General features: G+C 41.6%; 2 protein-coding genes and 1 pseudogene across 2 annotated transcripts; 2 read left to right on the forward strand and 1 right to left on the reverse strand.

Moving 5' to 3' along the window:
* The first annotated feature begins 13,600 nt into the window (after nt 1–13,600).
* On the forward strand, nt 13,601–17,075 carry krt98 (keratin 98). The gene is made up of 8 exons (XM_034600391.1): nt 13,601–13,982; nt 14,377–14,459; nt 14,638–14,794; nt 15,474–15,635; nt 15,723–15,848; nt 16,432–16,652; nt 16,817–16,827; nt 16,927–17,075. Exons 1-8 carry the CDS (start codon nt 13,644–13,646, stop codon nt 17,022–17,024), a joined length of 1,197 nt encoding a protein of 398 aa, XP_034456282.1. The 5' UTR covers nt 13,601–13,643; the 3' UTR covers nt 17,025–17,075.
* A 1,980-nt stretch (nt 17,076–19,055) lies between these two features.
* Nucleotides 19,056–21,453, reverse strand: LOC117771737 (annotated as a pseudogene).
* A 68-nt stretch (nt 21,454–21,521) lies between these two features.
* Nucleotides 21,522–24,996, forward strand: LOC117770724 (keratin, type I cytoskeletal 13-like). The gene is made up of 8 exons (XM_034600404.1): nt 21,522–21,912; nt 22,308–22,390; nt 22,569–22,725; nt 23,395–23,556; nt 23,644–23,769; nt 24,353–24,573; nt 24,738–24,748; nt 24,848–24,996. The coding sequence occupies exons 1-8, from the start codon at nt 21,574–21,576 to the stop codon at nt 24,943–24,945; spliced, it is 1,197 nt and encodes a 398-aa protein (XP_034456295.1). The 5' UTR covers nt 21,522–21,573; the 3' UTR covers nt 24,946–24,996.
* The last annotated feature ends 614 nt before the right edge of the window (nt 24,997–25,610 follow it).

Genomic DNA, 25,610 nt, shown 5'->3' on the forward strand with positions numbered 1-25,610 from the left:
GATGGCTGACTGTCTGCTGGTCACGAGAGGATACGACGAGAGAGGACTGTTGTAAAGCTGTAGACTGCAGCAGGACTTAGGGTTTGATGGAGGGAGGGAGGCTCTTGATATAGTGCTGGACCGGGGGCGGGTCAGTGTGGGAGGAGGGAGGCAGAGTGGGAAGGGGGGAGTTTTCCTTTACACTTCAACCACAGGCTGAGCAGAACCTCTGTTTGTTTTCCTTCAAGGACCAGGGTTCGGTTTCTTTCCATTCCTGTGAGGAAACTGTTACGCAACTAGTGTGCGTGTGTGTGTGTGTTTTTGTGTTCTGTTGATCTGTGGGGATCTCTCTGTGGGAGTGTGTATTTGTGTACTGTTTGTGTGCATCCGTCTGCATGTATAAATTTGACTGGTTTATAATTACCTGCAAGTCTGGTCTTGATCACACTAGTCACTGAGTATCCTTATGCAAACAAAAGGTGCAGTTATTGTTTTAGAGTCCCGCCATGAGTCAATAATGACATCAAGTAATATTCCTTCATCCTTATCAGAGACACTTTTAATCTGCAGTCAACCAGATCAAATCAGCAGGTAAGTTATAAAGTAATTAAGTGTCTGACAGCGGTAAGGGAAAATGTATAGCCTTGAACCACAAACCAGTTTTTGTTTTCCATATCTTCAGTCAAACCCATTTAGGGGAATTCTTCATCCCCCCCCCATTGTTCAACATATCACATACAACATCCCCCCTCAGTCTTATATCCTGTGTGTGTGTGTGTGTGTGTGTGTGTGTGTGTGTGTGTGTGTGTGTGTGTGTGTGTGTGTGTGTGTGTGTGTGTGTGTGTGTGTGTGTGTGTGTGTGTGTGTGTGTGTGTCATCCTTATCTCAGAGTTGGACTCTGGCCAATCTCTGTGCTCTTGTAATGTAACATCTGGAGTCAGCGGAGGGGCGGTGGGGTGTGGGGTGTCACACGGGATCACCTCTCTGTCAAAGGGAGCAGTGCAATGAGTCATGCTTCATGTATACTCGTTGTTTGAGCAGGGTTTGGTCCCTCTGTATGGAATTGTATTAAATTATCAAACTAATCTTATCACAGACACATGTGGACAAATTAGAGGAATTTTTCTAGAATCCACAAAACCATTGAAAACCAAAAGCCCATACATTTTTTTCAAACCTTTTCATGCAAACCAGAAACGCATTCTTCACTGTAAAGTACCTTTCATAACAATAATAATCAAAAATCATTCTTGATAGAAACATGTAACTTTTAGATCTTGAAGTGGAATTCTGGTATTTTTTTCAACCTGGGACCTATAAATGTGTGTGTGTGAAGGAATGGTACTATTAGAATCATTGGCTACAGTGTAATCTTATGGTTGCTGAAATCTATAGGCATCAACACAGAGTCTAAAAGTGAGCTGATTTGACTACCAAAACCAGGAGCGCTTGAAATGGAGCCATCCAACCTTCCTATAAACAGACAAGCTAGCATGACTATGAACATCTATCCTGTGGACACCTTTAACTGTCTTCATCATGATATTCACCCTGCAGGTCGTAGTTTCATCTTTAGCGTAAAGACACATGAGTAGCATAAATTTATAAGTAGCATAAGATTTTTCCTCAAATGTTGAACTATTCATTTGAGGTCAACAACTCAAAAAAGTATGTATAAACATACAAACCTCTCTGTTATTCTCGACTGTTTTAGCCATCCAAACACAATTTGCTCCAACAAAATTCATCTTTGAAAAGGGAAGTAACTTTTATTACAGCTCTATAAATAACCGTTGAAGCCTTTTGTGGTTTGAGAGTTGAAACAGATCAACAGATCAATTGTTAAATATAGTCTGAGCGGGCCTTTCACATTATGAAAACAGTGAAATCCTCTACACTTAGACCCTTACTGAGAACATGAAAAACTCCCACTCATCAGAGTGGAAATATACTCCGAACCCTAGAAGGTGCTATGAGGTCCCATGGGTACAGAAAAGGGAAAAAGTTTTGTGTGAGTTTTCTGTTTGTCGTCCGCAAGATAAATTTGTACTCTGCTCCTGGAATGACAAAATGCTATGTGGATGAAGCAATTACAGTTTGAGCTTTCTTGCATTGCAGCTGAATCAGTCAGTCTTGGCAAAGAGACAGACAGGGGGGGCCAAATACCTTGCTGGTTGGGTTGTCTGCTGAGGCATAGCTTTGTGTAAAGTAGGTCGGAGACAAGCGACTGCTTCACAACATGTCAAGGCAAAAAGCCAATGACTTCATAGCTTGAGACCATAGATGGGAGTTTTCACTAAAACCAAACCTGTGACGCATTCACATGGTCGACTGAAAACTCAAAATTCTCCTGAACATCGCTGCAGGAAACTCCTCTCAAAGTTTTCATCTGTGTTATCTGAAGTATCAGTACCACCTATTTCTTTTATATATGTTGTAGTTACTATGGCAAATGAGTATGACATGTAAGACTGTTTTTATAGCTTCCCAAGTGAGCCTCTGACCCAGATTGAGGTGCATTTTAGTATCTGACTGAGCATGACTGAGAAAAAAGTATTGAGTATTTACTTCATACAAACAAGACCTGCAAGACATTCCTTATCTTAAAATACACAACACACATGATCTATATCTGAGGCTAAATCATTCATTCTACACTTAAATCCATTAAATCTTCGAAGGCTTTCATGTTAACTTTATCTCAAACTTAAAGTGGCCCCACTAGTCCTTTGTGAGAGATTTTTTTATGCATTATGAGTAGTAAACTGCATGACTCAGAAGAAATACTACTCCACCCTTTCCCTCTTCAAATCAGACTGCTTATTGTGAAGTATAAATAAAGATAAGGTCCCAAACAGACTTCAACCTTTAGTAAAGGAGGATTTTTTTTCCTGGGTAAGAGATGCAGCAATCTGTGCAGATAACCTATTTGCAGGTAATGCTAACAGCTATTGCACTGCACATTTGTCTTTCACAGGGCAGCTTGTTAATTCTTGTGCAATAGGCATCATGTCGTGCTGAACTGTTGTATAGTGCACTGTGGTACAATTTCAAATTTCAAAGGGAAGAGAAATTAAAGTGGCAAAGGTAACTTTGAAGAAGGTCAAATAAATGCTTCAGGGTCATAAATCTGGCCCTAAATCACCTTTGATTAATGAATCACAATGAGCGGTAATAGGAAGATTGCCTCCTGCAACAACACTCGTTTCCTGCTTTTCAGATTCTATTCAGTGCAAAAACAAAGACTCAAGGCTCACGGAGGCATGAGAGGAAGTCCACTCTTCTGTTTCTAAACAATCACCTCTAAGTTACCATAGACTCACAACACCATCAAAATAATCCACTGTTTTTTGGCAGCATAGCAACATCGAGGATGGTAGACATATGTGTCACTCCTGCTTAAATTCCATCTATTGTTGTAACTTCTGGATGATCTGGATTCCTGCACCTGACTGCAGATACTGCACATAACCTGGCCCGTGCACATCAGACTCGTGGTGTGGTGGGAATGAGAGGAAGCCAACGTTCTCATGTCTTTCACAATAGGTCAGTTCCGTTTTTGAAAAGATAGCACATATGACATGTCATGTCATATACCGATGTCACACTGGTGCACCTTTGTTCTTTGTTGCAGCAGCTTAAAGTGTGTCACTGCTGCTGACACATGTGGAGCTCATGTACTCAACTTAAAGGCTACAGTTCAATCTCTTTTTCAATACTGTGTTTCTCACTGTACATATTCCTTAAAAGACATAGCTACGCAATGTTTTTATAACCTTAGTTAGTGTTGACCTTGTTTTTTTTACATGTACAAGTTTATATTATTATATTATGATATTTATTATATTGTATTTATATATTTATACAAATTTCCATTGCATATCAAGTCGTGAAATATTATCTTGGAATTAAGTTTATTATGAAATAAATGATACCATTATCAAATGTGTCCCATGATTTTTCATCTTGTAAGTGAAAGTGTTCTATTGTCTAATATTTGAGTTTATAGTTGTACTTAAAGTTAATGACATTTCAGTCTCAGCTTTAGCTCGCTACTATTTAACAAATGTAAGCAAAGTGATGAGCTCATGTTAGCATGATGAGGTTAGCATGTAGCTATATATAGTACCACTGTGCCTTTAATATATTGATAAAATCAAAAGATAAAAGTAAAGAAATTTCATTCTATGTAATATTTTAACAAATTTTTGCTTCATCTGTTTTAAGGGGAAAAAATGATTGTTGTATTTGTGCAGTCACCACATTCTGCAGAGACTGGGTCAACAGACTGACCTTTGTGACCTTGTGACAGTCAGTGCTGCGGCTACATGTATGCACATTACGTACCAGCAGCCTAATATCATCAAATATAATAAGCAGGAAAAACATTTTTTATTTAAGACTATGCACAACAATAGGCTGGGTTATTGGTTAGATCGCTTCAACAAGGTAAGCTCAAGACCTTTTCATATTATATGACACGAAATATCAGTAAATAGCCCACTCATGATTTTCTTTTAAGGTTTGACATGTTTTTAAAAAGTCGGTTGCTTCTACAGAAGACGTAAGTGCGCCAAATCCAGTTAAAAGCTTAAAAGTGGTGAAGTCGTCCAACAGCTATGTAGTTTGTTAATAGCCTAACATTAGCTTTATACTTCACTGGTGATTCATGTCACATAAATCATAAAGGTTAAGAAACTGTAGGATAATGTAATTATAAGGCAAGCAAAGTCAATTTGTATAGCACATTTCAACAAGGCTATTCGAATCACTTTACATAAAATGTAAAAGGCAAAACAAAAAAGAAGCATTTGAAAAGAAATTAAAAGAGTTAAATAGAGAATAAAAGATAAATATATAAAATAAGAGATAAAAGAGACAGATAAAATAACAGTGCAGTGTAAGAAATGAGTAACTATTTGATTTAACAAAAGGCAGTGGCTTTAGCATTGATTTCAAAGAACTAAGGGTTGCAGCGGATCTGCAGTTCTCAGAACTCATTCCACAAATGAGGAGAATAGAAACTGAACGCTGATTCTCCATGTTTAGTATTGGAGGGACATCATTTGCAGGTACGTTTAGGTATGTGCTAAAATACTAAAATCTTCTTAAACCATATAGCCTGTGCAACGTCTTGAAATAGTTAGCTAACGAGGTCTTTTAGCATTTGACTTTCTGGCACACAGACAAACCAGGCCAAATCCCACTGGCTCAGTCCTGTTGTAAACATAAAATATGACGTTTTTCTAATCATATCAGGGTTGAATAACAACAAGTGATACAATACATATGATAAACATTGTTACCTCTGCCAACAAGGTTATGCTCTTGTTTGTTTGTTAGTTGGCTGGTTGGTTTGTTTGTTTGTTTGTCAGCAGGATTACAGTAAACTACTGACAAAGGGATTTTCATGAAACTTGGTGGAAGGATAGGCCATGGGACAGTGAAGAACCCATTTCAATTTCAGGACAAAATCAGGACTTACTAGACGATGATGAAAAAAATGGCCATATACTGATATCTACAACTGTGCAATTTGGTGCAGCTTGCTTGAATTTAAGGGGAATGTTGAGCTATGGCAGTGTGTGTTGTACTGAATGCCATTCTAGTTTGATTAATGTCTGCGTTCTGTTTTGTTTTTGACTCGAATTCATTCTCAATGCCCAGCCAATTCCTAAGGTATGAGTATCTTGAAAACATATGGAACTCTGCATGTGCTGCTATCTTTCCCTTGTATCTCTAAATGAATGCAGGGTCAAACGCAGGATATCCAAATGGCCAGCGGCAGCCAAACAGAACCGGGCTCGTTCTGTGAATCAGCTCCCAACTTATATGATTTTAATGAACAGCTGTATCCACCCTGGGTAAAAGGTTTTCAGGTCTTACCTCCTCAATAACCACCTCCACAACAACACTTTGAGAACACCTCTTCAGAAAGCCTTGTGCTGCTCTGTATACAGACAGACACATGCAAAAGTGCATACGCAGCAGTGATAGCACCTCTGTGACGGGTGAGTAACAATGATTCACAGATGTTGAGCCTCCTCCAGAATGTACCACGCCCCTCCACAGGCTATATGAAATCCTGCTCAACTACCTGCAATAATATCCCAGCATGCAACAAGTCCGACAAATGACCTGGACTGAACCACTGACTGGGCATCTCCAGTAAAATATGCTGAGAGGTGGGATTACCCCTGTGACCTGTGTGTGTGTGTGTGTGTGTGTGTGTGTGTGTGTGTGTGTGTGTGTGTGTGTGTGTGTGTGTGTGTGTGTGTGTGTGTGTGTGTGTGTGTGTGTGTATTTGTACTCATTTTTGTTACTTAATCAGGACTTTTTCCAACATAAACACTGACCTTGTCAGAACCAGTGGACCTCAAAAGCCTGGTCCTAATGAGGCAAAACATAATTTCTGAGCTCCTGGTTCAGGTTAGTTGAAGATTCAAGATGTGAATTGTGGGTTAGGGCTAGGCATTAATTGTTAATGGTTAGTGTCAAGATAAGATTTTGGTTAGACTGTCCACAAGTTAAACATTCACCTGTATATTGTGGTGAATAATCAGCTGCACTTTTAAACTCTCCTAAATGTCTCTTGTGTCACTAGACCTACCTTCACTCATTCCACCAGCACAATCAATCAGGTCATATTAGAACATTGTTAGGTTTGTCTGGAAGTGCTTTATTCCTGGTGGTCTTCTGTGTTCTTCATTCATCTCTTCAGAATCACAGTGATATAAAGCACGTGTGTGCTAAAAAAAAGGGTGGTGTCACATTTATGGAATTTCACATTACACAAATAAAATTAACATCTCTTTGGTAGACAAGTAAATGCTTTCAGTAGCTCTCTGCAGTTGTTCCCTTTAATTAGAAAGTTCATCTGAAGCAAACTAAAGTTGGACAAAGATATGGAGAAAACAAACTTTGTGCTCTAACCCTACTTACACTACGGGAAGAGATATTTTAATATACAGTCGACTGTGAATGATAAAAGTGTCATGTTGTCAAGAGGGAAAGTTATACGGTCTTCAGGGACTATTTGTCTCCAAATACAACCGATTATCCCACGGCCACACCCGTCCTGTTCTGAGCCGTGGAGGTGAGTTTTTCTGATGAAGTGCACCATCTAGTGATCATCCATCAACCTGCTCACCATGTAAACTGAGCGAGCTTCACTTCTGTGCCGGAGCTGCAAGTGAACCACCATGCCACACCCAAGAAAGCTGTGAAAGTTGTCGAGCTGCAGTAAAGTTGGAGAATTCAAAATGAGCGTTCTGATTTCTTTATAAATAGCGTTGGGTTAGGATGTGTGTGTGTGTGTGTGTGTGTGTGTGTGTGTGTGTGTGTGTGTGTGTGTGTGTGTGTGTGTGTGTGTGTGCTCTTGTACAGCTATCTTTGTAAGCCTACAACCTACGGAGGGAGGACATTTTGGGAAAGTGAGGACATTTTGAGAAAGTGAGGACATTTTGAGAAAGTGAGGACATTTTAGGAAAGTGAGGAAATTTTGGGTAAGTGAGGACATTTTGGCCGGTCCTCACTTTGTGACCCCCCCTTTAATAGACTGTTTAGGGGTCAAGACTTGGTTTTATGGTTAGAATTAGGTTTAGGTTAGGGTTAGGCATTTAGTGCTGATTTTATATGCTGAGAGGTGGGATTACCCCTGTGACCTGTGTGTGTGTGTGTGTGTGTGTGTGTGTGTGTGTGTGTGTGTGTGTGTGTGTGTGTGTGTGTGTGTGTGTGTGTGTGTGTGTGTGTGTGTGTGTGTGTGTGCCACGTTGGTTTTGGTGTTTGCCCATTCTACGTGGAAGCAGTTTCTGCATGACAAGTTAAACATTCACCTGTATATTGTGGTGAATAATCAGCTGCACTTTTAAACTCATCTGAAGCAGACCCTAACCCTAACTAAAGTTGGACAAAGATATGGACAAAACAAACTTTGTGCTCTAACCCTACTTACACTACGGGAAGAGATATTTTAATATACAGTCGACAAAAAAAGGCTGCGAATGATAAAAATGTCATGTTGCAAAGTTAATAAGAAGGAAAGTTATACGGTCTTCAGGGACTATTTGTCTCCAAATGCAACCGATTATCCCACGGCCACACCCGTCCTGTTCTGAGCCGTGGAGGTGAGTTTTTCTGATGAAGTGCACCATCTAGTGATCATTCATCAACCTGCTCACCATGTAAACTGAGCGAGCTTCACTTCTGTGCCGGAGCTGCAAGTGAACCACCATGCCACACCCAAGAAAGCTGTGAAAGTTGTCGAATTAAAAAAATGAGCTTTCTGATTTCTTTCTAAATCTATTGGGCTGCCACAGTTGATGACAAAAGAAAGCGAGGGGCAAAAGAGAAATATGAGATCCAAACAATGACATTATCTGTCTTATGAATACTGAAAAAATGTAATAGGATGATTTTGTTTGTCTGGGAGGTTTCAAAGTGTTTAAATAGAGCTGAGTATTGCAACACAAGGGTAGAAACACATTCTTACTCTTCAGTGAGACAAAGGGTATGTGGCTTTTGAGTGCACACAACTACACGGGTATGCACACATGCAGGCACACGGCAATGAATGTGACTTGGGAATTGAATGTGTCTGTGGATGACTGAAGGTATCGGCATTCACTGAGCAGAAAGAAAGAGACAAAGCAGTTCTTGTTCTTGGTAATAGATGATGCGTGTCCACTTTGATCTCTCTCTCTCTCTCTCTCTCTCTCTCTCTCTCTCTCTCTCTCTCTTTCTTCTGTTCTGTCCTGCACATTGAAGGAAAGTGGGCGTTGAGGTTTGAAGGGAGTGAGTCTGTGCTTGGTCTGGATTGGTCCGTGCTGTGACATTTTTTTTATTTTTTACACAGCTTAGCTTACCTAATAAACCTCCAAACCCACTGACAAAATACCTTGCACAGATTGATTTATTAACATGAGTAATCGAAAATTACATCTCGGTCGGACTACACGATTTAAAAATGCTAATAAAAGAAGACTCTTGGAGGGGGTGGGATGGGCTAGAGTGGTGCTTCCTCGGACTACTCTCACTGCTCTGTTCTGGAGGAATGTCTATTTCCTGCAGATATTTATCCATCATAACTTAAATTCATAACTCCCACTGTTTGGAAAAATCTCCCAGAGGGGTGTGATCTAATGTTGTGTGATCTTCTAATTGTTTCCCATTATTTGCCTTCAGTTTTCTAAAAGTTTCTATAGAAATATAGTTTATTATTATTATTGTTGTTCCTTAAAACTAAGGATGTTAGTTTTTCCTCATGCATCAACATATTTTCACCAAGTACAAAAACTCATACTACATGGTACGACTGGACAGCCCATGCTACTCATACAGTGCTGACAATTCAATGTCTTTTTATGGTTCATCAGTGTCATATAAAGTCTTTTGTATTACACAAAAATGTTGCTAATTAACGTTTAATCAGTTAATTTTAAAAATGTAATTTTCATTCATTTAGATCAAAGTATAAAAGCTGATTTTGACATTTATATTGGGATTAAGGTACATGCACTTTATGAATGAGTGTGAATGGGTTATGTGCTTTATAAATACAGACCAAGTACCATAAGTGTAATAGTTGTTTATCAATGCACAAACATGCAGAGAAATTATTGCAGTTCAGTGTAAAACACAAACAAAAAAACCATTGAAAGCAATGTAGTTGTAAAAACTTTCATACGTACAAATGTCTCTTCACACTGAGTAAAACACCCTCAGGCTCTTGTGCTCCAAAACTTTTATTGCACATTTGAGTTTCTGTGATTTAATCACATTCAATTCACCAAGTTGCCAAACTTAAAGGTCAACTAACCTCTGTGACCAATAAAACACACAAAATACAGTCATTTTCCCAAACTATCCAGATTACTGCGTAAAAAGTTTAACTACTCAAGCATGGTTACATAAAGGTGTGTTCCTACACTTTCCATCCCTCACCACATGCAAACACAGCAGCGTTGCTTGTCTTGGAGAAAGATTTTGCAGTAGCACCAAGGAAGCAGGCAGAGCAGCATTCTTGTCTCGAGCGTTTGAGAGAACAAAAGAGATTTTCTACTCTGAGATGGAAAAAAGGGTTGAAAGGATTAAGGTAAAAATCAATGAAGGAGTTTTACAAGCTGATCATGCTGATCAGGTTACTGCGTTACTGCCCACAAGACTTCGAGGCTTGAAACTCAACCAATGTTATCATAAAACCAGATTCAGCCTTGGAAACGCTATATCTTCTAAAACAGTTTAAATTTAGAAACTTAAAAGTTGAAGCAAAGGTGAATTCTAAGGAAGATAAATTTGCCTTAGTTCACGATTTATCTTGTCTGAAAATTATTCTTCAGGCTGATTTAACATCAGATGTCTGTAGTTTCCCCCACTTGCAAAGTCTCTCCTCGAAAAGTTTGGTCATTGTTGAAATATCTTCCTCGCTTCCTGGTGTCGTATCACTTGAACTATTGGCTACACTGTCGCCCAACGATTTCTAGTGGCACTGCTCCGTTTCATCTGTTCGTAGATGTGCACAAATATGGATGAAATGAACACGGAATTCAGATCGAAGGCTCTGTCTGTTTCTGTCCACTTAGCTAATGTCTAAATGAGCCCTCACCAGGCACAACGATTTTATGTGTGAGCATCTCACTTGTTTCTTTTGACAGATAAATTAGCTTAGGTTAGTGTTTTTTTGTTGGTAAGCAAGATAATGCAAAAACTACTGGACAGATTACCACAAAACAGGTCAGGGAAGAATCCATTACATTTTCATGCAAATCCGGATCAGGGGGCGGATTCAGGATTTTCTTTTTTCACTTACTTTAACAGTGTTTTATATGTTTTTATTAATTTCTTAGAGAATGATTAATGGATCTTGATGAAGAAAAACAGACAGATATTTAGGATAGTGTGAAATTTGAAATGTAGATCTAGTGAAATTAAATAAGGTTTCATGAGGACTGTTGAGCCTTGGCAGAGGTATGGAATCTACTGTGTGGCATTCTAGTTACTTAAGTAATATGTTGCCCATTTTCTAGATTTTCTTTGGAGCCGAGTTACAGTGTATTTAGGTCTTAGTATTAGAAGATAATGACAGTACGACTTGTTCACAGCACACAGTTTAAAACATGTCATCACAGGAACCACATGTTGAACTAATCACATTAATCCCTGCTGTTGAACAAACTGTCATCTCTCTCACTGGGACACTTACACGGAGTGCATCCCTAACGTGTGTCTGCCCTTCTAATGTTTTACCTTCTATGACAAGTTAAATGTCAGCTATCTACCTGAAGCGGTGCCTGGTGCTGATGCCTAAAGCACCTTCTTGTCCCCCAACTCAAGTTGTTTTTAACCAGACAGTTCAATATTTAAGGAATCTCCGACTGCCACTCATGGACCTCAAGCAGACGTCCTCTCACATAAATCATTTCACAGCTTGTTGTCTGTCGCAGGAATCGGATTGTGTCTTGTGTCTCAAGTATGATTGTTCCACATCATCCCATGTTTAAAAAAAACCCAACAGACTGACATTCTTCAGGTGCAATCAAACCATCAGTCATCAGACCTCGCCCTGCTTATCAGTGTGACTGCTGACTGAAGTGTGTGTGAGATGATGAGAGGAAGGCAGCCCTGCTCTTGTTGTTCAAAGAGATTACTGAAAGAACGAAAAAACAGGGTTATCATTTTCTTCTGCCATGAGGAAGCTGTACAATAATTATAACCCAACCAAACTAGCTGGAAACATCTGAATATTAAAAGTTGGTAGAGATTTTTTAATCATTTCGCAATATGTCTTCATGCTACACTTTTGTTTCACCACTGGAACAAGTTTAGATTAGCAGGGTTTTATCAGATTGTTCTTATTCCACCAGTTTTTAGAGGAGAAATAATGTGAAGAAAACCACATTTCCAGTTACCTTTAACAAATGTTGCAGCCCTGGAGTCAGGTTACAGTTTGTTGTTTGTTTTGTGCTTTTGAGAAAAGGAAATAACAAATCAAAACTTGAATGTACTGCAAGAGAAAACATGTCGAAAGACTAAAATTACCTCATCAACCCGCTGCTCGTAAACGCCAGCCCACGTTCAAAACAGTTACAGCAGCTAAGTGTAATGCTGTACACACCAGCTCAGGCAGTTATGTGTTAATTACCTTCATTTCTTGGGAAGGACGTTATGTTTTGTTTGTAAGCAAAATTACGCAAACACTATGAGGTACTTACTGCAAGACTATATGCAGTACGGCTGAGGGAAAAACGTTAGGTTCAGATACGGGATTTAATCTTTCTGTTTATTTCACATAGTGAGATCTTTAAACATTTGCACCAGTTGCTCAGAGAATAATTCATGGATCTTTATGAAAACAATCAGGCATGTTTAGGGGACAGATTGTACGTAAAATTCTTGACTGTTGGGTCTTGGTGTGGGTATGCTCTCTACTGAGTGTCATTCTAGTTAACCAGTGCTTTCACATATATATATATATCATATTTCTTATAAAACCTGCAGTTTGTGTTGATATGGGATGAGGGTCATGTGAACTAAAACATAATTGACAGGTTGTGATTGTGAAATAGGTCAGTTAACGTGCCTGAGAGTAGAATTACTAACAGAACTAATCTTTTAACATGACTTTAAATAACCATAGTCTGGTTCACAAAATGCATTTTTGTTAGTTGCAATTTTAGGAAGAAGTTATCTAAGATGGCTACGTGTCTGCAGCCCTGTTTGTGGTTCTGAAGGCTGCACAAATGGAGGTGCAGCACAGTGTTTTGGGCTGAATGCTAACGTGAGCGGATAACACATCTTTGGTCTTAAGCAAATCAAGGGATGATCAGAGTTATTACAATTCACCCTGAGGGAGACACAAATGTCTGTTCCACATGGCAATCCATCCAATGGCTGCTGAGTTAAGAAAAATAGTACAATTTAAACAAATCAAAATAAATTATTAGAAGAAATATCAAGCAAGCCTAAACTGAGATTAGTAGTAATCTGTCACCCCTAACCTGAGAAGAGCTGGTTTGGTGGACAGGTTTTTTCCATGCGTGACTTGGACGAGGATGATAATGAGATATTCTGTTACTTGAACTTTGTTTCAAACTTTTTTCTCTGTTTGATAGGACTAAAATAACCCAGGCTAACTTAGAAATGCCTTGCCTTCAACCTTTAGCCCCGAGTTACACCGAAGTGAAATTGTCACTGGTATGTGCCATTTTTCTCACTGCTGTGAGCAAATTAATGAATGTTATGCAAAATAGCTAAACAGGTTCTTCTGAAGGAAGGAATCGTTTTAAACCATTCAGTGTGTGATTGTGTCTCTAAACCTGCTTCAAAACAGCAGAACCAGGCAGGCTCCAATTACCAACTGCTTCAGGTTATAGACTCTAGGAAAGGTTGATTGTGTAGTATTCAAAGAATGCTCTTTATTGAGAAACCATATAATGTGGAATCACGAGTCCAACCTGAAAAGAGGCGGATGAACCCCTACCTACGTCACCACACCCGTGTTGATGGAGAGATTGTAAAGAGGAGTATGGGGTAACCTGTCAACCGCATTCTTGCCTTTCAACTATCCATCATGGCCCTTCCCACTCTTCTGTGTGTGACGCTATATAACAAGGAGACCAAGGTGATGCTTTCAACAGCAGATCAACTCCAGATCCAAACCCTCCAAAATGGCTTTCAGATCGACATCCTACGGCCAGAAGACCATGAGCGTCTACGGTGGAGCCGGTGGACAGGGCACCCGCATCTCCTCATCCAGCATGAACTACGGGTCTCCCGCCAGAGGCTTCGACCTCACCGACGGCCTGGACCTCCACGTTAGTGCCAACGAGAAGGCCACCATGCAGAACCTAAACGACCGTCTTTCCTCCTACCTGGAGAAGGTGCGCACCCTGGAGAAGGAGAACAATCACCTGGACAAGCAGATCAAAGACTGGTACCAGAGCAGAACCATCGTCTCCCATGACCACACCAGATTCTTTGTCATCATCGAAGATTTGAAGGACAAGGTAAGAGAACGGGGACGTGGGTGTTGTCTTTTCTCTCTTCTCATCTTTAGAATGTTAACATTCACTGTTAGTGGGTGGGTAGGTGGTAAATCGTTTGGTATGTCTGTCACAGTTTTAAAGTAGGTCAGGTTATCATCAGTATGCAATGTGTGATAATCCCCCCCCCCCCCCCGAGTAGGCTACACTAATCTATGACAACTTTTTAAGAACCCAAGATTTAAGGGATTTCCTCCAATAATAACAAAATTCAACCAACCATCTACACTCTCAAATACCAGTGCTGGTCTCAAAACTCCCATATCAGTCAGGTTGTTGTGTACAGTGAGATGATATGAAACGGAAGCTAGACTCTATCTTTCCTTACACGGTTCATTGTTTTTATCTTCTTCCTCAGATTCGTGTCGCCTCCAGGCTCAATGCCAAGACAATCCTGGACATCGACAATGCAAAACTGGCTGCTGATGATTTCAAAATGAAGTGAGTGTCCTCTATTTCTGTCAATACCCCCTGCCCCTCTCTCCACTGACACATAAGTGAAACCTGACATTGCGCATCAGAGTGGTAACTAATGTCTAACTGATGAATTCTAACTTTTACGAGCCACCGAACCTCTCTGACCTGTCTGTCCGTCCTCCCTGTGTGTCGCCCTCCTCAGGTATGAGAACGAGCTGGCCATGAGGATGGCTGTGGAGGCTGACATTGCTGGACTGAAGCGGGTGCTGGATGACATGAACATGGCCAGGATGGATCTGGAGAGTCAGTACGAGTCGCTGAAGGACGAGCTCATCATGCTCAAGAGGAACCACGAAGAGGTGAGATGAGGGAACAGCCAGTAGTGGTGCGCTGATTTCAAACTGTTCAGGTTTTTCAAGCGTGGCTTTACACACAGTTTACATTTGTCATCACGTAATGTATCCCATGGGCCAACACCCACCCTGTGTAAGCACATGACTTGAAAGTATGTTACTACACTGGTGATTGATTAAATGGCAAACACCATCCAACTTTTCAGCTGCAGAGAGATAAATACACCAGCTATTCACTGTAATCCTGGTTTCAACTGGTCACAATTCACTCACATGACCTCTGCCTTACCTCTAATAACACTGATAAGACTGAGGAAACACCATGGTAGGTTAGGCTTAAATAAACACGTCTGCCGCCTTTAGTCTTTTCCCAAAGCTGCCCCCGCTTCTCTTTGCACACGTCCTTGTATTTTTCTCTCCACCCATTAGCTCATTGCTTCTGTTTTTCCAACACACAGAACAGAAACACATAACACACACGCGCACACACACACACACACACACACACACACACACACACACACACACACACACACACACACACACACACACACACACACAGTGAAAAGAGATGAAAGCCAAAGTAAATGCACCCATACATTGCATCGACTACTGTTGTAATAGTAAAAGGTTTATTGCGTTCTTCCAGTGCCTCATCAAGTTGTTTCCCCTCTGACCTGTACAGGAGATGCTTCTGGTGAGGGGTCAAATCGGAGGCACTGTCAACGTGTCCGTAGACGCTTCTCCCTCTCCAGACCTGAACAAGGTTATGGCCGAAATCAGAGAGCACTACGAGGGCACGATCAGCAAGAACCGCAAGGAGCTCGAGTCCTGGTACCAGAACAAGGTAAGGCGTCACAACGGTCGCCGCTCAATTCGTTTATGGGTCAAGTCACTTGATATTCTTCATTAACACGTGCCATGTTGTGTCCAGCTTACAGTGGTGGAGCAGGACGTGATTACAAACACAGAGTGCCTGACGACGTCCCGCACAGAGGTCAGGGACCTGAAGAGCACCCTCCAGAGGCTTCAGATCGAACTCCAGTCCAATTCGAGCATGGTATGTCCACATTGTAAACATGTGAAGATTGATTATTTGCTGGGGTTGACACTGATACTATATTTTCAAGACGACACAGTAGTTTTTAATGTATGGTTATAGAAACAGTAGGTTCAAAGATGTAGTTTGACATTTTGTGAAATATACTGTTTTGCTTTGTTGCCAAGAACTAAAGGAGAAAATTGATACCTCATTCATGTCTGTGCTTTAGATATGAAGCCTCTGCCAGTTAGCCAGCTAGCTTAGCTTAGCATAAAGACTACCATCGGTTCACAAGACAAGTGGGCATGGCTGAATACAAGTCTGTGTAACCCCCAATAACACCACAATACTTTTGCTGGTACCAGACTCTTTTAACTTTTACTTCCAAGCCAGGCTAGCTGAATCCAGTAATTAAGCTAAGCTAAGCTAATTTGCTGCAGGTTTTAGCTTTGTATTCAGCACTGCAAGAAAGCAAATAAGGAGACATGAGGAGTTGGCGTTAGCTAAACACTCAACAGTTCTTTAAGCAGATTTTTAGATGCACACTGTCATGTAATATTCCTGAATGTATAATCACCTGTTTCCCTCGAAACCCCAACAGAAATCCACTCTGGAGAACACCCTGGCAGAGACTCAGGCTCGCTACGCAGCACAGCTTGCCAGCCTCCAGGCCATGGTCACAAGCCTGGAGAATCAGCTGTCCCAGCTCCACGCAAACATCACCAGCAACAAGCAAGATTACGACATGCTGCTGGACCTCAAGACCCGGCTGGAGCTAGAGATCGCAGAGTACAGGAGGCTGCTGGATGGGGAGGATGAGAGGTGAGACCTGACGAAGAGAGAGAAACAGGGGATAGAGAAATGTTTGAAAATGAGACAAATGAGAGGGTGTTGGAGGAAAAATATGCACTCAAGTTGAAGACAATGGTGATGTAGATATGTTCCAGACTAATGTTTTCCACTTTCTTTTTTTCCATCATTACCAGCACCAGACAAGGTAAGCATTTTTCAACAACCTTTTATCATTAAATTGAACCTGATGTGTCTAAAATGTCTAAAGTTTGCTCATGATTGTTGTTTCATTTCTTTTTTTCAGTGGTCACAAAGGTCATCACGGTGGTGGAGACAGTTGTGGATGGAAAGGTGGTCGGCACTAGCGAGACTGTTGATGTAGAAGTGGATGAGATTAAGTGAAAAATTGGAAGCAATCACAAAAATCAATAAAGATACTGCAGTTGAATTGAAGTTTCTGGTGTCGTTGAATTCTATAATGAGCAGATCATTTTTGTCCCTCACTGATGAAGTATGAGTCTTTTTTGTTTGAATTATGTATAAAGTGTAAAAACAGTGGTGTCACTGTATCTTGGAGTTTACCTGTACGTGTTGCATGAATTTTTTTCAATTGACAATGCAAATAATATGTGTAATGTCAATAGCGGGCCATTCACATTGACACACCTAAAGATGATTCCAAATTCTGCAGCTCTGACAAACTTGTTACTTGTAGGCACAGGATTACAAGTTTCATCTAGCTGGTGGAGAATATTAAAAAGTTTAGCACATATGACCCAGATGCCTTTCTCAAGAGTTAGTTTAAATCATAGACGGTAAAGATAGACGGCATGACTGCTCCTCAAAGTGAGGCCAAATGATGTTGATTGCCCCCTGGTGGCTGGCTGCAGTATAGGTTATAAACTACACCTCCTCCATGTTAGCAGATCGGACATAGACCAAATTAAGTGCATGTCAAATACATTTTTCCTGAAGACGGTTTCTGTCATTTGAGGTAGTTGCTGATGTATGTACAAGTGTTCATGTTTCTGATAAGTTTGGTTTCTAGTGTTTGATGCTTAAAAAACGGTGTGATGTCATGATTGACAGTTGAGACTGACTCACTGGGATTGGTTGAGAGCGTAGATCGGCAGGACTTTGATGCTGCAGCTCCACTACTGTGAAGTGTCTGGCTCCAAATAATTAAACAACTAAATAAATCACAGGCACAAGACCGCGGCACCCGTATCAAGGATATACTGGCTTAATTCTTGCTGAACTGGAGGATGTGGAGACTTGTCTTTATATGCAGTCGATGATGGAGATCAAAGCAGAGCTGAAGGGCAAGAAATAGAACATTTACATTGATTAGGAAGATATATGGTTCAAGTGGGATTATAATGTTGCACATTTTCTGCAGAATGCAAAGACATTGTTTGCCAATGTGTCAGCCATAACATTCTGCTGAGTGAAAACCTGCTGCCCCATGGAGCTGCAGTCGAAGGGGAGTGTAATTAGACCAAGGCACTGCATGTCAGCATTCTTGTCAAAATATCTTAGTGGCCAACAGAAGTACTGCAACCAAAAAATACCCTGCACCTTCCTCCTCTGGACCAATGGGTGCCTCTATTATTATATTTTTGTATGATGAGTTTTTAAATTGAAAGGTGTTGACATGTGTCAACTGGATGTACAGTTTATGGAACAGGTTGGCAGATTCAGGGAAACATATTTTAATTCACACATGAAGTTCCATCATGGGGAATAAAAAAGGGATGAAAGTTTTTCGGTTTACCTCAGCATGCATGAGGTGGAAGTAAACTCCCTTGACAAGGTGCCAGTCCGCCACATTCGTAACACCCTGTGAGTTGAATTCATATGCCCCCATTCAAACTTGCATGTAGACTGCCGGAGGAAGCAGATTCAGACCCAGCACTTCCTTGTTGTGAGGGGCGGACGTTCACTTATTGTTGCAGAAGTAAACTGGTATATTGCAGGTATACTTGAACTTTTGAATCCTTGCTTATTGGGTTGAAATCCCTAAACATGCTGCTTTTGAACACAGAGCTATATTTTGCTGATGTGCTGCTGAAACCTGTGCAGCCTGTGGGGGTAAAGCCCTGAACTCATCGGTATCACAAAAGAAATTGTTGAGGAGTAGGTAAGAACATTTCCCCTCTTAAATAACCTCAGGATTCATATAAGAACCTTATCCCCAGTTTCTTTATTGCTTTATATCCGGTTCATAACGTGGTTGGAACACTTTGCTACTCCAGCTTCAAGCTGTCATTTTAAACACGTTTGTCTAAAATAATCTTATCTCAGATCTGCCAAATACTTAAATCATCTCTTATCAGGATGAAGATCAAATGTGCAATTTAAAATAAACCAAACCATTGCAACTGTTACCATAATGACATCATTTAGAATCAAGGAGACTCGGTCAGACAGATAGTAGTCAGCAAACAGAGAGCCTTTTATTACATTCACATGTGCATATGAAGGAAGGTTTTGGTTTCGATGTTGAGCTTGTGTTCTTCGGGTGTGACCCTCTGTGTTGTGCTTGCTTTGTGGGACAGATTATGTGGTGGTGACAGAGGAGGACACCACCTTGCCGTCCTGCGTTTCCTCTGTGACCACTATAATCTTTGATGAGGAGGTTCTTGATGAAACACTCATACTGTGAAAAGAAAGACAAATACAGTGGTGCCATTAAAACCATTGTAATGGTTAAAATTCCAGAGTTGAAGGGGAAAGACAGTATTTCAAAGCATTATTTTGACCCTGTCTCTTATTTCCTCACCTGCCCTCTCCGTCCATCAGCCTCTTGTATTCTGCGATCTCCATCTCCAGCCGCGTCTTGATGTCGAGCAGCATCTTGTACTCTTGGCTCTGGCGCTCCATGTCGGCACGCAGCTGCATCAGCTGTCCTTCCAGGCTCGTCACCTGCATCTGGAGGCTTTGGAGCTGCATGGAGTAACGATACTCTGTGTCCGCCAAGGTGCCTTCCAGTGCCGATTTCTGCGGGAGGAAAGAGAGGAGAAGAATGAAAGAAGGTGAAAAAATGTATAAACTGGAAAAATGTTGGAAGTGGCACGAGGAGAGAAAGCATTGGTAAGGCAAGTGTAGAGATTTGCTCCCTTTTTATTTACCATGCTCATTTGTGACTGCAGCTCGATCTCCAGGCCCTGCAGTGTGCGACGGAGCTCAGTGATTTCTGTCTTGGTCGTTTGGAGGACTTCTGTGCTGACTGCCACCTCCTGGGTCAACGTCTCTGACTGTGGTAGAAGTAAAAACATTAGTGTCATATAGTACTACATACCCTTGATCAAAATGAATCCACTGTGGTTTTGGCCCTGTCTTACCTTTGTCTGGAACCAGGCTTCCAGCTCTCTCTGGTTCTTGGCAGCTACAGATTCATACTGCTCACGGATCTCAGCCATTATGGCGGTCAGGTCCTGCTGAGGTGTTGCGTCCACCTCCACGTTGATCTGTCCACTCATCTGGGTGCGCATGGCTGCCAATTCCTGGTGAATAAACAGTTTGTTAAGAAGTAGATAGATCTTGTTTCTTTGTTCAAAGAATTGCAAAGCACATTCACTTAGATGCTCTGCGTCTGGGACCCACCTCCTCGTGGTTCTTCTTGAGGAAGATCAGCTCCTCCCTGAGGCCTTCGATCTGCATCTCCAGGTCTGATCTGGCCAGTGTCAGCTCATCCAACAGTCTCTTCAGACCGGCAATATCTGCCTCCACCGATTGACGCATGGCAAGCTCATTCTCATACCTGTGAGACAGCGAGAGAGCAGACATTTGCAACTTAACATCAATGTATGCATTCTTAACAAATGCAGGGTCTGGTTGATTCACAGATTTTAGACACTTTTTGTCTCTGATCTTGCTTACTTGGTTCTGAAGTCGTCTGCTGCCAGTTTTGCGTTGTCAATAGCCAGATAGATTCCTGCATTGACACAGGTGGCATTCTGGATCTGTGTAACAAAGAAATATTTCATGTTTCAGACTCCAACACATCACAGTAGCATTGCATGTAACATTAGATCAGTCTTTCACAATCACTGTAGACAAAGTCACGCACATGCAGTGTCCCTCCAGTGTATAAACCTACACGTATGGGAGCTGCTTCACATGGTAAATTACAGACACAAATGTCTGTTCCACATGGCAATCCATCCAATGGCTGCTGAGTTAAGAAAAATAGTACAATTTAAACAAATCAAAATAAATTATTAGAAGAAATATCAAGCAAGCCTAAACTGAGATTAGTAGTAATCTGTCACCCCTAACCTGAGAAGAGCTGGTTTGGTGGACAGGTTTTTTCCATGCGTGACTTGGACGAGGATGATAATGAGATATTCTGTTACTTGAACTTTGTTTCAAACTTTTTTCTCTGTTTGATAGGACTAAAATAACCCAGGTTAACTTAGAAATGCCTTGCCTTCAACCTTTAGCCCCGAGTTACACCGAAGTGAAATTGTCACTGGTATGTGCCATTTTTCTCACTGCTGTGAGCAAATTAATGAATGTTATGCAAAATAGCTAAACAGGTTCTTCTGAAGGAAGGAATCGTTTTAAACCATTCAGTGTGTGATTGTGTCTCTAAACCTGCTTCAAAACAGCAGAACCAGGCAGGCTCCATTTACCAACTGCTTCAGGTTATAGACTCTAGGAAAGGTTGATTGTGTAGTATTCAAAGAATGCTCTTTATTGAGAAACCATATAATGTGGAATCACGAGTCCAACCTGAAAAGAGGCGGATGAACCCCTACCTACGTCACCACACCCGTGTTGATGGAGAGATTGTAAAGAGGAGTATGGGGTAACCTGTCAACCGCATTCTTGCCTTTCAACTATCCATCATGGCCCTTCCCACTCTTCTGTGTGTGACGCTATATAAACAAGGAGACCAAGGTGATGCTTTCAACAGCAGATCAACTCCAGATCCAAACCCTCCAAAATGGCTTTCAGATCGACATCCTACGGCCAGAAGACCATGAGCGTCTACGGTGGAGCCGGTGGACAGGGCACCCGCATCTCCTCATCCAGCATGAACTACGGGTCTCCCGCCAGAGGCTTCGACCTCACCGACGGCCTGGACCTCCACGTTAGTGCCAACGAGAAGGCCACCATGCAGAACCTAAACGACCGTCTTTCCTCCTACCTGGAGAAGGTGCGCACCCTGGAGAAGGAGAACAATCACCTGGACAAGCAGATCAAAGACTGGTACCAGAGCAGAACCATCGTCTCCCATGACCACACCAGATTCTTTGTCATCATCGAAGATTTGAAGGACAAGGTAAGAGAACGGGGACGTGGGTGTTGTCTTTTCTCTCTTCTCATCTTTAGAATGTTAACATTCACTGTTAGTGGGTGGGTAGGTGGTAAATCGTTTGGTATGTCTGTCACAGTTTTAAAGTAGGTCAGGTTATCATCAGTATGCAATGTGTGATAATCCCCCCCCCCCCCCCCGAGTAGGCTACACTAATCTATGACAACTTTTTAAGAACCCAAGATTTAAGGGATTTCCTCCAATAATAACAAAATTCAACCAACCATCTACACTCTCAAATACCAGTGCTGGTCTCAAAACTCCCATATCAGTCAGGTTGTTGTGTACAGTGAGATGATATGAAACGGAAGCTAGACTCTATCTTTCCTTACACGGTTCATTGTTTTTATCTTCTTCCTCAGATTCGTGTCGCCTCCAGGCTCAATGCCAAGACAATCCTGGACATCGACAATGCAAAACTGGCTGCTGATGATTTCAAAATGAAGTGAGTGTCCTCTATTTCTGTCAATACCCCCTGCCCCTCTCTCCACTGACACATAAGTGAAACCTGACATTGCGCATCAGAGTGGTAACTAATGTCTAACTGATGAATTCTAACTTTTACGAGCCACCGAACCTCTCTGACCTGTCTGTCCGTCCTCCCTGTGTGTCGCCCTCCTCAGGTATGAGAACGAGCTGGCCATGAGGATGGCTGTGGAGGCTGACATTGCTGGACTGAAGCGGGTGCTGGATGACATGAACATGGCCAGGATGGATCTGGAGAGTCAGTACGAGTCGCTGAAGGACGAGCTCATCATGCTCAAGAGGAACCACGAAGAGGTGAGATGAGGGAACAGCCAGTAGTGGTGCGCTGATTTCAAACTGTTCAGGTTTTTCAAGCGTGGCTTTACACACAGTTTACATTTGTCATCACGTAATGTATCCCATGGGCCAACACCCACCCTGTGTAAGCACATGACTTGAAAGTATGTTACTACACTGGTGATTGATTAAATGGCAAACACCATCCAACTTTTCAGCTGCAGAGAGATAAATACACCAGCTATTCACTGTAATCCTGGTTTCAACTGGTCACAATTCACTCACATGACCTCTGCCTTACCTCTAATAACACTGATAAGACTGAGGAAACACCATGGTAGGTTAGGCTTAAATAAACACGTCTGCCGCCTTTAGTCTTTTCCCAAAGCTGCCCCCGCTTCTCTTTGCACACGTCCTTGTATTTTTCTCTCCACCCATTAGCTCATTGCTTCTGTTTTTCCAACACACAGAACAGAAACACATAACACACACGCACACACACACACACACACACACACACACACACACACACACACACACACACACACACACACACACACAAAGTGAAAAGAGATGAAAGCCAAAGTAAATGCACCCATACATTGCATCGACTACTGTTGTAATAGTAAAAGGTTTATTGCGTTCTTCCAGTGCCTCATCAAGTTGTTTCCCCTCTGACCTGTACAGGAGATGCTTCTGGTGAGGGGTCAAATCGGAGGCACTGTCAACGTGTCCGTAGACGCTTCTCCCTCTCCAGACCTGAACAAGGTTATGGCCGAAATCAGAGAGCACTACGAGGGCACGATCAGCAAGAACCGCAAGGAGCTCGAGTCCTGGTACCAGAACAAGGTAAGGCGTCACAACGGTCGCCGCTCAATTCGTTTATGGGTCAAGTCACTTGATATTCTTCATTAACACGTGCCATGTTGTGTCCAGCTTACAGTGGTGGAGCAGGACGTGATTACAAACACAGAGTGCCTGACGACGTCCCGCACAGAGGTCAGGGACCTGAAGAGCACCCTCCAGAGGCTTCAGATCGAACTCCAGTCCAATTCGAGCATGGTATGTCCACATTGTAAACATGTGAAGATTGATTATTTGCTGGGGTTGACACTGATACTATATTTTCAAGACGACACAGTAGTTTTTAATGTATGGTTATAGAAACAGTAGGTTCAAAGATGTAGTTTGACATTTTGTGAAATATACTGTTTTGCTTTGTTGCCAAGAACTAAAGGAGAAAATTGATACCTCATTCATGTCTGTGCTTTAGATATGAAGCCTCTGCCAGTTAGCCAGCTAGCTTAGCTTAGCATAAAGACTACCATCGGTTCACAAGACAAGTGGGCATGGCTGAATACAAGTCTGTGTAACCCCCAATAACACCACAATACTTTTGCTGGTACCAGACTCTTTTAACTTTTACTTCCAAGCCAGGCTAGCTGAATCCAGTAATTAAGCTAAGCTAAGCTAATTTGCTGCAGGTTTTAGCTTTGTATTCAGCACTGCAAGAAAGCAAATAAGGAGACATGAGGAGTTGGCGTTAGCTAAACACTCAACAGTTCTTTAAGCAGATTTTTAGATGCACACTGTCATGTAATATTCCTGAATGTATAATCACCTGTTTCCCTCGAAACCCCAACAGAAATCCACTCTGGAGAACACCCTGGCAGAGACTCAGGCTCGCTACGCAGCACAGCTTGCCAGCCTCCAGGCCATGGTCACAAGCCTGGAGAATCAGCTGTCCCAGCTCCACGCAAACATCACCAGCAACAAGCAAGATTACGACATGCTGCTGGACCTCAAGACCCGGCTGGAGCTAGAGATCGCAGAGTACAGGAGGCTGCTGGATGGGGAGGATGAGAGGTGAGACCTGACGGAGAGAGAGAAACAAGGGATAGAGAAACATTTGAAAATGAGACAAATGAGAGGGTGTTAGAGGAAAAATATGCACTCAAGTTGAAGACAATGGTGATGTAGATATGTTCCAGACTAATGTTTTCCACTTTCTTTTTTTCCATCATTACCAGCACCAGACAAGGTAAGCATTTTTCAACAACCTTTTATCATTAAATTGAACCTGATGTGTCTAAAATGTCTAAAGTTTGCTCATGATTGTTGTTTCATTTCTTTTTTTCAGTGGTCACAAAGGTCATCACGGTGGTGGAGACAGTTGTGGATGGAAAGGTGGTCGGCACTAGCGAGACTGTTGATGTAGAAGTGGATGAGATTAAGTGAAAAATTGGAAGCAATCACAAAAATCAATAAAGATACTGCAGTTGAATTGAAGTTTCTGGTGTCGTTGAATTCTATAATGAGCAGATCATTTTTGTCCCTCACTGATGAAGTATGAGTCTTTTTTGTTTGAATTATGTATAAAGTGTAAAAACAGTGGTGTCACTGTATCTTGGAGTTTACCTGTACGTGTTGCATGAATTTTTTTCAATTGACAATGCAAATAATACGTGTAATGTCAATAGCGGGCCATTCACATTGACACACCTAAAGATGATTCCAAATTCTGCAGCTCTGACAAACTTGTTACTTGTAGGCACAGGATTACAAGTTTCATCTAGCTGGTGGAGAATATTAAAAAGTTTAGCACATATGACCCAGATGCCTTTCTCAAGAGTTAGTTTAAATCATAGACGGTAAAGATAGACGGCATGACTGCTCCTCAAAGTGAGGCCAAATGATGTTGATTGCCCCCTGGTGGCTGGCTGCAGTATAGGTTATAAACTACACCTCCTCCATGTTAGCAGATCGGACATAGACCAAATTAAGTGCATGTCAAATACATTTTTCCTGAAGACGGTTTCTGTCATTTGAGGTAGTTGCTGATGTATGTACAAGTGTTCATGTTTCTGATAAGTTTGGTTTCTAGTGTTTGATGCTTAAAAAAA

Source organism: Hippoglossus hippoglossus, chromosome 1 (genome assembly GCF_009819705.1).
Source record: "Hippoglossus hippoglossus isolate fHipHip1 chromosome 1, fHipHip1.pri, whole genome shotgun sequence".
Taxonomy (NCBI): Eukaryota; Metazoa; Chordata; class Actinopteri; order Pleuronectiformes; family Pleuronectidae; genus Hippoglossus; species Hippoglossus hippoglossus.

Bases quoted from the DNA above. Each gene is read 5' to 3' on its own strand.
- krt98 (XM_034600391.1), top strand. From the start codon at position 13,644: ATGGCTTTCAGATCGACATCCTACGGCCAGAAGACCATGAGCGTCTAC. The intron at 14,460-14,637 runs GTGAGTGTCCTC...CGCCCTCCTCAG, and splicing joins GCTGATGATTTCAAAATGAA to GTATGAGAACGAGCTGGCCA. The intron at 15,636-15,722 runs GTAAGGCGTCAC...TGTTGTGTCCAG, and splicing joins AGTCCTGGTACCAGAACAAG to CTTACAGTGGTGGAGCAGGA.
- LOC117770724 (XM_034600404.1), top strand. From the start codon at position 21,574: ATGGCTTTCAGATCGACATCCTACGGCCAGAAGACCATGAGCGTCTAC. The intron at 22,391-22,568 runs GTGAGTGTCCTC...CGCCCTCCTCAG, and splicing joins GCTGATGATTTCAAAATGAA to GTATGAGAACGAGCTGGCCA. The intron at 23,557-23,643 runs GTAAGGCGTCAC...TGTTGTGTCCAG, and splicing joins AGTCCTGGTACCAGAACAAG to CTTACAGTGGTGGAGCAGGA.